General features: G+C 37.8%; 1 protein-coding gene across 2 annotated transcripts in view; it reads right to left on the reverse strand.

Annotated features, from left to right (window-relative positions):
- Window positions 1–15,143, reverse strand: part of LOC126475354 (thymidine kinase 2, mitochondrial-like) — a 135,411-nt gene that overhangs the window by 36,888 nt on the left and 83,380 nt on the right. For both annotated transcript variants that reach the window (XM_050103167.1, XM_050103166.1), the window contains 2 exons: window positions 8,615–8,793; window positions 8,409–8,527 (listed from right to left, as the gene is read on the reverse strand). In XM_050103167.1, the coding sequence (XP_049959124.1) occupies window positions 8,409–8,527; window positions 8,615–8,793 (298 nt within the window). The remainder of the gene's footprint in view (window positions 1–8,408; window positions 8,528–8,614; window positions 8,794–15,143) is intronic.

Raw genomic sequence — 15,143 nt, forward strand, 5'->3', positions numbered from 1 at the left:
CAATATTCCACACATTGTCAAAATTGTTGAAACAATATTCCATACACAGCAATCCATTTCCCTCCAAATAACCGATTAGCAGTGTCCTTTTCCGGGGGGTGGGGGGTGGGAGGGGAGGGGGCTTTACCAGAGTGGGAGAGGTTAATTAATTGATCAATTTAATTAAGTATTCAACCAAACTGACAAGTGTGAGTGAGGCTATTCCAATAACTCATACCTGAAAGTGTACCTGTAGCAACAGGGGAATGGGAGGATTGGAGGTATACTTAAAGGGGAGGGGAGTGGGAGGGGGTGAGGGAACAATAGGTTAAGAACCTGTCAATCAAAGGAGAATAATAGGTAAGTACCTGTCAGTCAAAGGAGAACAATAGGTTTGACCCTGAGTGCAAACCTGCCCCTGAGGTAGGCAACACACACTAATAAAATGCACTTGGGGCAGCTTTGGTCCACTACTATCGTCCAGTACAATCTTATGTGCATATTCTGAGCTCAAACATAACGAGATACGTCGAACAGAACAACCTGCTCCATGCCAGCCAGCATGGATTCCGATAACATCGGTCACGTAAACCCAATTCACGCTTTTCTCACATGACATACTGTATGGTTTGGATCAAGACAGTCAGGTTATTGAAGTATTTCTTGATTTGCAATAAGCATTTGTCTGAGTATCACATCTATGCTTATTGTAAAAAGTACGATCATATAGGGTATCAAGTGAAATTTGTGACTGGATTGAGGGTTTTTTGTTAGGGAGAACGCAGCATATTATTTTGCACGGAAAATCATCGTCAGGTGTAGAACTAACTTCGGGTAAGCCCCATCGAAGTGTGATGGGACCCTTACTGTTCATGTTGTATATTAATAACCTCGAAAACAATACTAAACGTTAACCTCAGACTTTTTGCAGATGATGCAGTATCTATAACGAAGTACCGTACTGACTGAATGAAGCTGCATAAATATTCAGTCAGATCTTGATAAGGTTTCAAACTGGTGCAAATATTGGGAACTTGCTTTAAAGCTTCAGAAATATGAAACTGTACACTTCACAAAACGAAAAACGTTGCAACCGGCCAACTCCTACAAATACCTAGATGTACCGTAACCCTTTGCAGGGATATGAAATGGAATGAACACATACGCTCAGTCGTGGGAAAGGCAGGTGGTAGACTTCGTATTGTTGGCAGAATACTGGGGAAATGAAATCAGCCTATAAAGGAGACAGTTTTCAAATCATTCCTGCGACCCACTCTGGAATGTTGCTCAAGTGTGTGGGACCAATGCCAAATAGGACCAAAAGGAGGATGCTGAACGTATATAAAGGGGCACCACGAATTGTCAAAGGTTTGTTAGACCGGTGGAATTGCATCACTGAGATGCTGAAGAAACTGAACTGGCACACACTTGAAGACAGACGTAAACCATCCAGAGGAAGCCTACTTACAAAGTTTCCAGAAACGACTTTAAATGATGATTCTAGGATAATATTTTATCCATTCTCAACAACTATAGTTGTATAAATCGAAATAATCAGCAGCCAGTTGTATAAAACAAATTTCTTTCAGTTTCGGACACTTAGTGCATTCTTCAGAAGGTTATGCCTATTGCATTATTTGCGACTGTCAACAATAAGACGCATACAGCAAAATGCCGTGGTCATGTGATTCACAGTGCGTGCAGGAAAATGGTATAAAATAGCGAAACAGCAAGAACAAAAATTATGCCAGAACAGATTCTATAGGTAAAACCGCCTCAGTATGGGCACTAAGTACCCGAAATCGGTCAAGAAATTAAATTTCTTTTATGTAACTGGTTTCTGATTATTTCGATTTATGTTTCTAGGAATATATTTCGAACTCCCTACGTATCGCTCAATAGGGATCCTGAGGAAAAGATTTTTCTCACATATGGATCTTGAGGACATTTTCATTTATGATTCTAGGAATAAACTACCACCTCATACGTGCCGCTAACATAGGGATCTTGTGGAAAAGATTGGACAGATTACAGCACGCACATAGGCGTTTAAATAATCATTCTTCCTGCGATCCATACACGACTGGAACGCGAAGAAATCCATGGACTGGTACACTGTGACATACCCTCTGCCATGCGCTTCACAGTGGTTTACGGCATATAGATATAAATGTAGTTTCATTTCTGCAATTATTATTTGAAAAACATTTTCAGAAGCCTGTTAGTGAAACAATGATTCTTGAACGTAATTGTTGCCATACTGATGACGTCTCTACACTGGAAGAGAATAAAAACTTCTCTGCTAAATACTAAGAGTCCAGCGCTCTCCATTCAGGCTAATTTATACAAGATGCAAGGTAACAGTTTTTCGTGTAGATTTGCACTGGCAGAATAAGCGATTTCCGTTCGCAAATTACGTGTTTAAACCTAAACTGGAACAGTGAGGTTTAAATGTGAGGGTGAAGCCACTGTCTAACATATGAATTTGGCGAATCGTGCTTGTTTATATTCGTCTGTAGAACTGCTTTTACAAACGGGAGCGTCTGTGGCGCAATAAATTGCAGCAACAACGAGAAGAAGAAACCACATTTGTCTTTTTTAAGGTTTCCTAACGACCATAGGTGATGTGAACACCTACATTACAGAATATCGTGTTCTTTAAGGGGAAAAAAGAGACAGTAAACAGCAGAAGACTGACCTTTTGCTGAAAGGTATCCTATATCTAGTCAAAACCGTGAAGTTTTCTTCACTACACTTCTAATCAAACCAGTGAATGTGGAATGTAGGAAATAGTGTGGTATTTAACGTAGCAGATACGCTACCACAACATCAGCTGAAGGAACAAACCACACAGTCGCTTAACAAAAGAACGAAAGCAATAAAACTGTTCCCCAATACAGAAGGAACTACTTCCACAGTTCTTGCTGCATCTAAGCCACAAACGGCAAGAATCTTCAACACATTCGCTTTTGAAACAAAAGTAATTACATTTGCAAAAATATTTATGTATTAGAAAGCCGAGTGAAGTGTACGACTGTGCGAAACATTCAGCTCCTTACAAGGTAGTTAAGTGTGAAAGAAAGTACATGTCATAATAAGAACACAACAAAAGAAATATATTCTTTTCATGCATCAAATGTGTGTTTAAATTCTCTTGTTTCCAGCGAAAAAAGATAAAGTTATATATATGGTCGAAAGTATTTCTTCATCATTAAGTTGTAGCTTATGTCCCTCAATCAGGGAGATTTGGATGTTTTTATGCATATTTCGTGAACATTCATGTTTCTTGATAATTTACTAATACTTGGAACGCAAAAGCGTAATAACCATTTCGCTAATAAACTAGAAAAATAAATTAAAAACAAACTTTAATTTTACGGCTCCTTTCTCACCGCTTGGGGAGCTAGTGTCGCACAACTGACAGCTGGTAACAATTTTCAGAGGAGTGAGTGTCATGACTGTATATGTTAGACTGTGCTGCAGCGGTCATAATTATGCATGAGAACAGTAATTATAGATGCGAAGTTTGGGCATTTTGTACGTTAAAAAATAATAAATTACAATTATTTCACATTAAAAGTTACAAATTTGATACAGATTGAAATGCTTTGTTTTGAAATGAGGAATGAGTAATTCAAACGAGTATATAAGTCGCAAGTTGCTAACTAACAAAATGTTATTGCCAGGCTTATCACTGCACTTTCCCAAGCAGAAAATCTAAAACCTCATTGTGAGCGGTTCCTGAAATTTGTAATAAAATGTGATCACTTTGTATTTCTTGTACCTCTGTAGTTTGTATGCTTCTTTCCCTATGGTGGCTTTTGCATTTTCGTCAAATGTCACCTTCTCATCACAATACCGCAACACAAGCTCCCAAGCAAAGAAGGGGATTCATAACAGTCTGCTTGCGCAATGAGGCAATGTGTGGATACGAGAACGCCCATGCATACCTGCATTCTTTCCACAAATGTTCATTGTACATACTCAATAACATCGGGGATAGGCTACAACCCTGCCTCACTCTCTTTTCAACCACTGCCTCCCTTCCATGCCCCTCAACTCTTAAAACTGCCGTTCCGTTTCTGTACAAGTTGTACAATGAAAAGACTGTTCTGCAGTGAGCTTTCTACCAAACTTTCCATTATTTAAATTTAATATCTTGCTGCACTAAGTCCCTCATCTGATCTTTATCCACTTTCTGTTCACCATAATATTATCTTCAAGTTTCTTCCCCTTAGATAGCCTTCCACTTGGTACCCTTCCCTTATTTCTTAACTGAGCTCTTCATGTTCATACTGCTGTCTCACTTTTGGTAAGACAAATAACTAGATAATTTTTATTTGCTCACAAATATGTCTGTTGCCAAGGTAGTAAGGATATCATTTTTACCTCGCATAATTACGTTAGTACATATAACATTGTATCCCTTACCATTCTCTTATCTTTTACCCTTTCCTTTCCTTTCGTCCATAATCTTTGGTGTTTTGCCACTGTTGGTCCAGGTATGAATCTTTCTTGGCACTTTCTAGGAATGATCTGTGGGCAGTGATCTCCAGAGATCACTGTCTGTGGATAACTGCTGGTAATTTGTTCCACTCCTTCACTTCTCTACCAACATACAAGTTCATTGTTGGTCCATGATTTCTCTTTTACTTTACATTTATGGTCTTTTTCTTCCTTTAAAGACTCCATCAAGGAGCAATCTCCAAAAGTTTCTTTAATTTTGCTATACACAGTATATATTTTTCCTATAGGTATTAATGCTTCTACAGCTTATCATTTCTCCTGTACGCTTTCCAGCTTTACTATTTAGCACTTTCTGTCAATCTCATTTTTTCCCCTGGTTAATTTGGTAAATTTTTATATTGTGTCCTTCCATCAATTAAATTTAATATCTATGATGAGTTGCATACAGGCTCAATGAAAAGACTGTTCCATCATGAGCTTTCGCCAAAGTCTTACTTTCCATTATTTAAATTTAATATGTCACGAGTTATTCAAGAATTCCTACTGAACCTTGCCTATATGTCTATTTGCCCCTTCATTATGTCATCTCTCTTTTTGCAAAGTCTTCAGATTTACTCTCCATTTCATAACTAATAAATTACAGTCAGATTCCAGATCTGTTCCTGGAAATATTTTTCAGTTTAAAAGGTATGTTCTACATATCTGCCTTACCACTATACGATTCAACTGAATCCTTCTTGTGTCTCCAGATTCTTCCACATTCTCAGCCTCCTTTCATGGTTTTTAAATCAGATATTAACAATGATTAAATTGTGCTCTGTGCAAAATACAATCAGGCAGCTTCCATTTTCATTACTTTCCGCCAGCCCTTGCTCTCCCTTACAATCAAATTCCAAAACCCCATCAAAACTAATAGCTGCTTCTCCCTAAATATAATGACCAATTTCTTTAGTGAATCAAAATACAGTATACTAAACTTGCTAATATATTCAATACAAAGCTGTAAACTCCAGTGAAAGTTCTATACATATATTTTAAATACTGCTACTGTTACATAGCTATGGAACTTTTATTTTAATTCATTGTACTACATTTGCATTTGGTTATTATGAGGCTTAGTATATGAGGTCAGTTCAAAAAATTCTGGAACATTCATAATTTCACGCCAATCGTGTGTTGGAGCGAAATGCAGTTGGCATCCCTGCACACGCCTATGTTTAATGTGTAAGTGCCAGAAGTTTCACTGTTGTATGTCTGTTAGTTATTGTTCATTGATATATTGAGCACAACGTCGTGTCACCCAGTTTGCGAACGCAGAGTTAGAGGAGCAACACATCTGCATTAAATTATGTGTGAAACTCAAGAAAACCTGTACAGAGATACACCAAATGATGCAGGAAGTCTATGGTGATAAGTGATTATGCGGTACTTGGTGTTACGAATTGTTCACATGGTTTAAAAATAGCCAGACGGAAATTGAAGATGACCCTCATTCAGGACATCTACCAATGACACTCTGTCAGGAACATCAATAAAAGTGTGCTTGCCAATAAAAAAACTGTCCGAGAGATTGCTGAATAATGTAACAGTGCAGTTCGATCATGTCGTGAAATCCTGACACAGCATTTTGGAATGCATTGTGCTGCTGCCAAGTTTGTCCGATGGCTCATGAGTCAAGATTAGAAAGACCTTTTCCTTACAATCTGTGAAGAGCTTTTGGATCTCACAAATGAGAATGAGATGTTCTTTAAGATAATCATAACTGGTGATGAGACATGGGTCTACTGTTATGATGCTGAGACCAAGGTTCAGTCTTCACAATGGGTCAGAAAAGGTTCTCCAAGACCAAAAAGAGCTTGTCAGGTCAGGTAAAATGTCAAACCTTGGTGATAGTTTTCTTTGGCTTTGAAGGATTAGTTCATCATCAATTCATGTCACAGGGGCACACCGTTAACTGATGGTATGATCGGGACATGTTGCAACACTTGCAAAAAAAATGTGAGAAGGAAATGGCTTCAAATGTGGCGAGACATTCCATGGCTCTTGCATCATGATAATGCACCTGCATATTCATCCCCGCTGATGAGTGAAATCACTGTGATGCCCCAGCCTCCATACTCTCCAGACCTGGCCCCTGTGGACTTTTTTTTATTTCCATTGTTTAAAATCCCGTTGAGAGGATGAAGATTTGCAACAATAGATGAGATAAAAGAAAATTCACAGGTGGTGCTTCACGTGATCCAGCAAGAGGCATACCAAGACTGCTTCCAGAAGTGGAAATGGTGTTCAGTTAGGTTTATCAATTGTGGTGGAGAGTATTTCGAAAGAGAACATGCACAATAAGTATAATGTAAGCATAGAAAAGTTTTGTGGACAAAGTTCCAGAATTTTTTGAACAGACCTCATATATTTACACCAATGTAACTGACAAATAATTGTTCAACACACACTGCCATTACTAAAAAGCCAAACACAACTTTATTTCTTAAGAAGTCCATCACTCAAATGGTTTCCAACATTGCCAATGCATTGCTGAAGATGTTCACAGAAGTTCTCCATTATGTTCTCAATCATTTCTTAAGGAATGGTCTCTTTCCCTTCCTGGACTGCAGCCGTCAAGTCATCAGTATTGTGGAATGGTCACAAAAAAACTTTCTTCCTGAGATGACACCCACAGAAAAAAATGTGTGGCTGAAAGATCAAGTGCTCTTACCAGCCATGGGATATCACCTAATCATGGGAGTAATCAATGTGGAAACTGGTGCCTCCGTGTAATCATTGAATTATAGGCAATATGGGATGCAGCCTCATCTTGCTAAAAGCAAACTGCATTTACATAGCAATGTCCCTGAAGCTGAGGAATGAAGACATTATTAAAATGGCTGCATACCTCTCAGAACGGACACTGGATTTCCACTGTCATCTTTTCTTTTAAAAATATATAAATAAATAAAAATAAAAACTGGTCCAGCAATACCAATGGACCAACCAAAAGCACAGCAAATAACAACTTTGGACAACCCTGGCCCTTTTCGTGAGTGACCTGTGGCTTGTGCCCGAGTAACATTAGAAGTTTTGTTTACCAACAAATCCATTCAAATGAAAGTTTGCCTCATCAGACGTCACAAGATCTGTCATAAATGCCTCATCCTGGTCAATTTTGTCCAGTAATGTTGTGCAGACATTGTGCCTACGCACTTTATCTCCCAGCCATAACTGCCACCTACAGACTATAAGGATGAAACTGTAAATATGTTTCATGATCCTCTGCAAAGACATGCGAGGAATTCTGAGGACTGACAATGGACAGATCGCTGTGAGCCTCAATGCAAAACTGCATGAACTCTTCGGATATTTTCCAGCATTCGGACTGTCATTTCAGGTCCCTCATGTTGCACATTAGTTGCATCATCTGTCTCACACCATTGTTTAATCCACTTGGGTATTGCCCTTCTTTCTAGAACACAGAAATGACCATCTCTTCCACAGGACATTGTGCTTAAGACAGCTGCAAGACTCTACACACAACAGAACTACTCCTCTGGCTCAATATGTCCCACACCAAGCTTAATGGAATACTATGTGGGTCCAATCGGAAGTGGCAGATGGCACAAGCAGGCATATATCTTAGCAGGGTGGCTAACTGACAATGTACTCTATCCAATGGGCCATTCTGTATAAGAGGAGGAAAGCCTGCACAATGAAAAGCATATAAACATTTTTTTCTACATATTTTTCAGATAATTTACATCAAAAAGAGAATAAAAAAGACAGAATTTCATATTACTGATCAGTCAAATGGAAAATGGAAGTAACAATGATCAATAATTTGACTCAGAGCCAACTGAGTCACTAATCCAATGGTTCTAAGATATATGGGGGTAACTGATGAGGAATGAATGATTAAATAAATAAAGAATTAAAATACACACATGATCTTGGCTATGTTACAATATACTAACCAGTCAGATCTAGCTGAATATCCATGTTCCTCTTAATCCAGTCATAACCCTCACAAAGGACATCATATTCAGGATCTTCAAGAAGACCCTGTTGATGTGCCATCTCTACAAAACAGTACCTGCAGGGTTACAAAAATCAGTATGTTTCATAAACACAGATCTTGGCCATGTATCTTTATTCTGTCTTTTGTTGCATTAAATCTCACCTGTTATTTTGAACAGATCTTTCAAACATTTGAATAGGTTTGGCACTTTCTTGGGTTTGTATAGATAATCGTGTCAACTGTACATAGTTTTGAAACATAAAGTTCCATCGTTTCAGATCTTCATATAGAAGCCCCAACAGATTATGACTACGCACATTACGCCAGACGTCAATGGGTTCCTATGGAAGACAAACAGACTATAAGCCAATAGTCTGCTAAGTTGGCCAATATATGAGTGTGATACTATTATAAGTACAAGATATAAAGAAAAAAATACAGTTTAAAAAGTTGCATGTGCCAGTACTGAAGAAAATTCATTGTCCTGTGATAAACTCTTGAATATAAGGTCTACTGCAAATGTTTCTAAAGCCGACCCTTAAAAGCTTACAGAGAAACTTTTTCTTGTTCCCTAATTGAAAGCAATGACTCATAGCTTAGCAATTTATATAATATCTAGACCAAAGATGGCAAAAATATTGTCAAGCAGGAACAGGAATCAAGAGCCAGTTACAAGAGTAGAGTCATCAGTAAGTAACACTTTATATTGAACACACATTTATTGACCACACACAAAACGACATACAGAGCTGAATTGTTTGCCTCAATACAGAATGCCCCTATGTTTTCATGCACAGTGTTTTCTAACAAATAACTTTTGATTGATAAGTCAGTCAGTCTCAGAAAATTCCAGAATTCAGAAATGTTAAATCAAAGCTAAGGCAAGAATCAAACTAGTGTGTTGCATGTTGCACGTCAGCAGGCAGCAAAGATTGCTACGCCATGGCTGATGGCACAAATCATGTGGTATTGCTTCCTCTCCTTACAAAGTTTATTTATCTATCTTTATCATCCAAGTATCATCTCATGAACATAATAGAGGGAAACATTCCACAGGGGAAAAATATATCTAAAAACAAAGATGATGTGACTTACCAAACGAAAGTGCTGGCAGGTTGATAGACACACAAAGATACACACAAAATTCAAGCTGTCGCAACCAACGGTTGCTTCATCAGGAAAGAGGGAAGGAGAGGGAAAGACAAAAGGATGTGTTTTTTAAGGGAGAGGGCAAGGAGTCATTCCAATCCCGGGAGCGGAAAGACTTACCTTAGGGGGAAAATAGGACAGGTATACACTCGCACACACAACCATTATCCATCCGCACATACACAGACACAAGCAGACATTTGTGTGTAAGTTTGTGTTTGTTTGTGTGTCTATCAACCTGCCAGCGCTTTCATTAGGTAAGTCACAAGTATCATCTCACAATGATATAGGATTGGTTAAGGTAATAAAATGCAAATCAGTACACACAGTGTATATACCATGCTTTACAAGGATAGGACAGATGGTCAGCCATGGCCTTACGTTAAGAAACTATCCCAGAATTTGTGTAAGTGATTTAGGAAAACCACGAGAGACCCAAATCAGGGTGGCCAAGCAGAACAACTCCATCCTCAATACGAGGTTACTGCAGTGTCTAAACAGCTACTCTGCCCCATTTGGTTAGTCCCTATTGTACAGTGTTCCTTCATTTATGTGCAATTTGTTGCAGGTAATATGTAATATAAAACATAGCTCTGTTCTTCATTGCTGCACACACTAAGGACAGCTGCTCATAGCTACTGGACTGTGAAGATGCTGCTGTGCCCCTTGCCCCAACTCTAGGCTCCATTCCCACACATATTAAATGCTCCTCAGTCCACCTGAAAAACTGAGCCAGAGACATTACTATAATTTATTTTGCACCTTGAAATATGATTTCCTTGCAAAAGCAGTAAACCAAGATCATGTACTGAAATATTACGAAGTATTGTAGTTATCCCCTTTCATTACTAGCCATGCTCTAAGTCCACTAGAAAGCATTAATTATGTAGCATATATTACTTATGAAGAACATTTTAGCTGTCTTTTCAAACAATTGTATTTTATAGGCTTTTGTTTACAGAACATCCAGAACTGAGCTTCAGTTATGACCTTGGTAAGAACAGCATTGATTTGGGAAAATTATATTCCCATTTTCAGATGTATAAATTTACTGAAACAAGAGAGAAAATATCCTATAAGTCAGTGTAGTATATATGGAATTACAAAAAAAAGTAACTACCAACGGTATCTACCAACCAGGATCATCAGTTGAGAAAAGAGGAAACCCAGAAAGAGAATTAAATTAATATTTAGTTGCAATTATTTGTGAGCATTTGGCTGGTCAGAATTGCATGGGGAGAAATTATGACTGTATGGAGGATGTGCAGAACTTCTGCAGTGTGGACAAAACAATCCTGGTAACATTTGGGTGGGCACACATTTCACCAACATCATTTTGACTACACTACAGAAGTTGCACTGGGAAGTCCTTACACATTCTGCATGCTGTCCCCATCTCTCCCCATGCAATTTCCTATTTTTGGAGCACTGAAGAAGGACATTTGTGGCTGTCAATTTGCTTCCAACAAAGATGCATGTCTGGGTGCAATCATGGTTCCATAGGCAACTTCGAACATTTTTCCATGAAGATGTAAACCATTTTGTCTCACAGTAGGATAAATGAGTTAAACGTTATGGCAATTACTTTTGAAATAATAAACAGTATGCTTACTTTTTTTTCTATCTGACTTTGTTTTTGTTTGACTTCCCTTTATACATTGAGAGTGTTTCTTGTTGCTTTGAAAGAGGACATTCTCCAATAGATCAGTAATGTGGTCTTGTATCCACTAGTTAGTTAGTAATATGTTCCATGGATCATTTTGCACAATAGATCATAATGATGTGGAATGCGTCGTTATACATTCACATTGTAAATTAATTTGTACATACGGTTACATTCTGAATATTTCTATTTATTTATTTTTTATATGAAAAGAAAAAAAGGATATAAAGATGTGAGTGAGTAATTCCTACTCACCATCTGCTACATATTGCAGTAATAGAAATTCTTCAACAGAATAGAAGAAGCTGTCCAGAAGAAACTTTCTCAGTTTGTTATCAAATTTTACTTTGGTGTCTGTCAGACATTTTATATCACTGGGTCAGTGATCAAAAATTTTTGTTGGAGCATTGTGCATCCCTTTTTGTGCTAAAGACAACATTAATGCGGAGTAATGAATGTCATTTTTCCTTCTAGTAGTGTAATTATGTGCTTCATTGTTCCTCTTGAGCTGCAGTGGATTATTTACAATAAACGACATGAGGGAATAAATATACAATATGCCCAACTCAGACAGATACCTACAACATTATTGTGGGTTAACACCACATATTATTCTCACAGCACATTTTTAACAATGTAGACTTTCTTTCTTAAAGATGAGTTACCCTAGAACATTATCCCATATGACATCATTGAATGAAAATATGCAGAATATGTCAACTTACTGATGTGTCTTTCTCCATGATCTGCAATGAGTCTAAGCACAAATGTGGCTGAACTAAGTTGTTTTAAGAATTCCAAAATGTGTTTTTTCACATTTAAATTCTAATTATATGGACCCCTAAGAATTTTGAAGTTTCCATCCTATTTATTATTTCCTCACTATGTGTTACACTTATCATTGCTGTAGTACCTCTAAATGTGCAGAAATGAATATGTTGGGTCTCTTTAAAATTGAGGGTGAGATCATTTTCAGAAAACCAGTCAATGATGCTTTTAAGAACTTTGTTTACCATTTCTTCTGTTTCTGTATGTTTCTGACTTGTATACTAGACAGAAGATCATTTACATACATGAGGAACAGTAGTGGACCTAAGACTGAACCTTGGGGGACCCCATACATGATTTCTCCCCAGTCAGAATTACGTCCTTGGACTATTTTGCTTGAATTACTAAGATTGTGATTTGCTAAGGACACTATTGTTGCTAAGGTGAGAAACTATTCTAGAATACATCACCCTCTCTAAAATTTTTGGAGAATGAAGTCAGCAGTGAAGCTGGTCAGTAATTATTGACATCTCTCTTATCACCTTTCTTAAAAACTGGTTTAACAAAGGCATAGAACAGCCTCTCTGCAAAAATGCCATGAGTTAATGTTTCATTCCATATTTCAGATAAGACCAGAATTATTATACAGAAACAAATTTTAGTACTCTATTGGAAACACCATCAAAACCAGATGAGCTTTTATTTTTGAGAGAATGTATAATTTTCTTAATTTCAGGAAGAGAATTTGGTGATACATTCATATGATTGAATTTTATGAAAGTTACTTTCAACATACTGCTGTGATTCTGATTAACTGCATTTGCTACCTGTGAGTCATCATTTATAGACCTTCCATTCAGTTCAGTAGTGCTGTTGTGCTGTTCTGTGGCTTATTACCCTGTCAATCACTTCACTATATTCCATACTACTTTAAGTCTGTTGTCAGAAGTACTGATTTCTGATGTTATGTGCATGTGCTTTGATTTTTTAATAAACTTTCTTATCAATTTTGAGTATTTTTGTAGTGTGCAACTACTGCAGGATTACTACTTGTTCTTGCCAAAAGATGAGAAATCTATTTTCAAATAGTGATATGAATTTATCATGAAATAGATTAAATTTTATGTTAGCATTTGGTTAATTACAAATTACATTCCATGTCATCTACTGTAAACTATTCTTAAATACATTTTTCCTAGAGTCATCAGTTATTCTAACTGATTTCCACTGAAGAGTATCCATAGCATAAGGCGCTATGTTATTTATCCTGACTAACTGTGCATCACGATCAGAGAGAGCAATTGTTACTGGGTAAAAAGTTATTTTCTTACTTTGAGCTTCATCAAAGAAAACATTATCAATTGGTGTCCTACTGTCTTTATCCATCTGTTTTGGAAAGTTAATAACTGAGACCAAATTATAGGATCCAAGTAAGGTTTCCAGATAATTTTTCCTATCACAGTCCTTTAGAAAATCTACATCAAAATCACCACAGACTGTCTATCAGATAGCACAGTAAGAATCCAGATTCCCCGTAAATAGTTCAAAATTTTCCAGTGGGGATGTATATACAGTTAGAATTAAAAGTGGACTATTTTTCAGCATTAATTCACAAGCACACACTTATAGTCCTGATCACTGTGAAATCTACTTGTCTCAATGTTTCTGAACTTGCATTCTATCTTAATGTGTGTAATAACGCCTCCTTTTCCTCTGTGCCTGTCAATTGCTCAGTGCTTCAGCTATGTGATGAGTGGTTATCTTATACTCCTTCCATTGCTTGTGATCCATTTAGGATGTAGCAGTATCATTTAAAACTTTGACTTAAAAGGGGAATGTTACCAACCAGCCTAGCAATCCTAAAAACCATGGATTCAAAATCACATCCTGTGGTGTCTTACAAACAATGTATTTTTATTTCATTTATTTATCTTCCAAATTAAACAATGGAAACTCCAGATCGGAATACCAACAATATAAGGAAAAAGTACACTGCTGCTCACCATAAAGATGACATGTTGAGTTACAGACAGGCACAATGAAAAGACTTAACAATATAAGGAAAAAGTACACTGCTGCTCACTGTAAAGATGACAGGTTGAGTTGCAGACAGGCACAATGAAAAGATTTTTACACAATTAGTTATTTGTCCAAAGCCTTCTTCAGAAAAGGAAACACACACACATTCTTTCACAGAAGCAAGCTCACTTCACGCATACATTACCTCCATCTGCAGCAACTTGGACTGGAATGCAAAGCAGTGCAAGTGTCATGTTGAATGGAAGCAGCAATCTGTAGCAGGTAGGGAAGGGGAAGGGATAGCACAGTACGGGTGGTGGTGAGGGGAGAGAGGACCACCGTCTGGAAGAGTGTGCAGGGTTATAAGGAGGTGTGCCAACAGGTGCTGCATTGGTCGGAGGCTTTGGGGCAAGGAGGTAGGTGGGGATAAGGAATGAGCAGGAAAGGGGAACGTACAGGATGAGGGAATTCTTGTCACTGCATACACCATCCCTGGGTGGCCTGGCTGTATGGGAGATACTTTTTGGTGCGGAAGGGATGACAGCTATTTAAATGCAGGTAATGTTGGTGATCGGTGGGTTTAATTTGGGAATCGGCGTGCTTGGAGCAATCACTGAGGAGGAGATCAATGTCCAGGAAAATGGCATCTTGGGTTGAGGAGGACCAGGTAAAGTGGATGAGAGAGAAGGTGTAAAGGTTGTGAAGGAATAACAGTAGGGTGTCCTGGTCCTGAGTTCAGATCATGAAGATATGATCCAAATTACTAACTCATATGCATACCAAGTTTGTGTGAGGTTGCTCTAATGGTTCTAGAGGTCCCATTACATCCCTATCTACACAGCTACAGGTGTGTTACCTCCACAGTATTTTTTCCAGATGATAAGTCATGCATCTACAAAGATGGCTTGAAATTTCTCCAGGAATTCCAGAGATTTACTCAGTTTTATGAGTAACCTCTTCCACATTAACACCTTCACACCTAATGGTGGTGGAATGTTTTACTCCAACAGTATCTCTTTACTCATTCCTTCATTGCTAAGTTTTACATTTTGCATCTGAGATTTATCATTGGATTGACAGAAGAACATTTAT

Source organism: Schistocerca serialis, chromosome 4 (genome assembly GCF_023864345.2).
Source record: "Schistocerca serialis cubense isolate TAMUIC-IGC-003099 chromosome 4, iqSchSeri2.2, whole genome shotgun sequence".
Lineage (NCBI taxonomy): Eukaryota > Metazoa > Arthropoda > Insecta > Orthoptera > Acrididae > Schistocerca > Schistocerca serialis.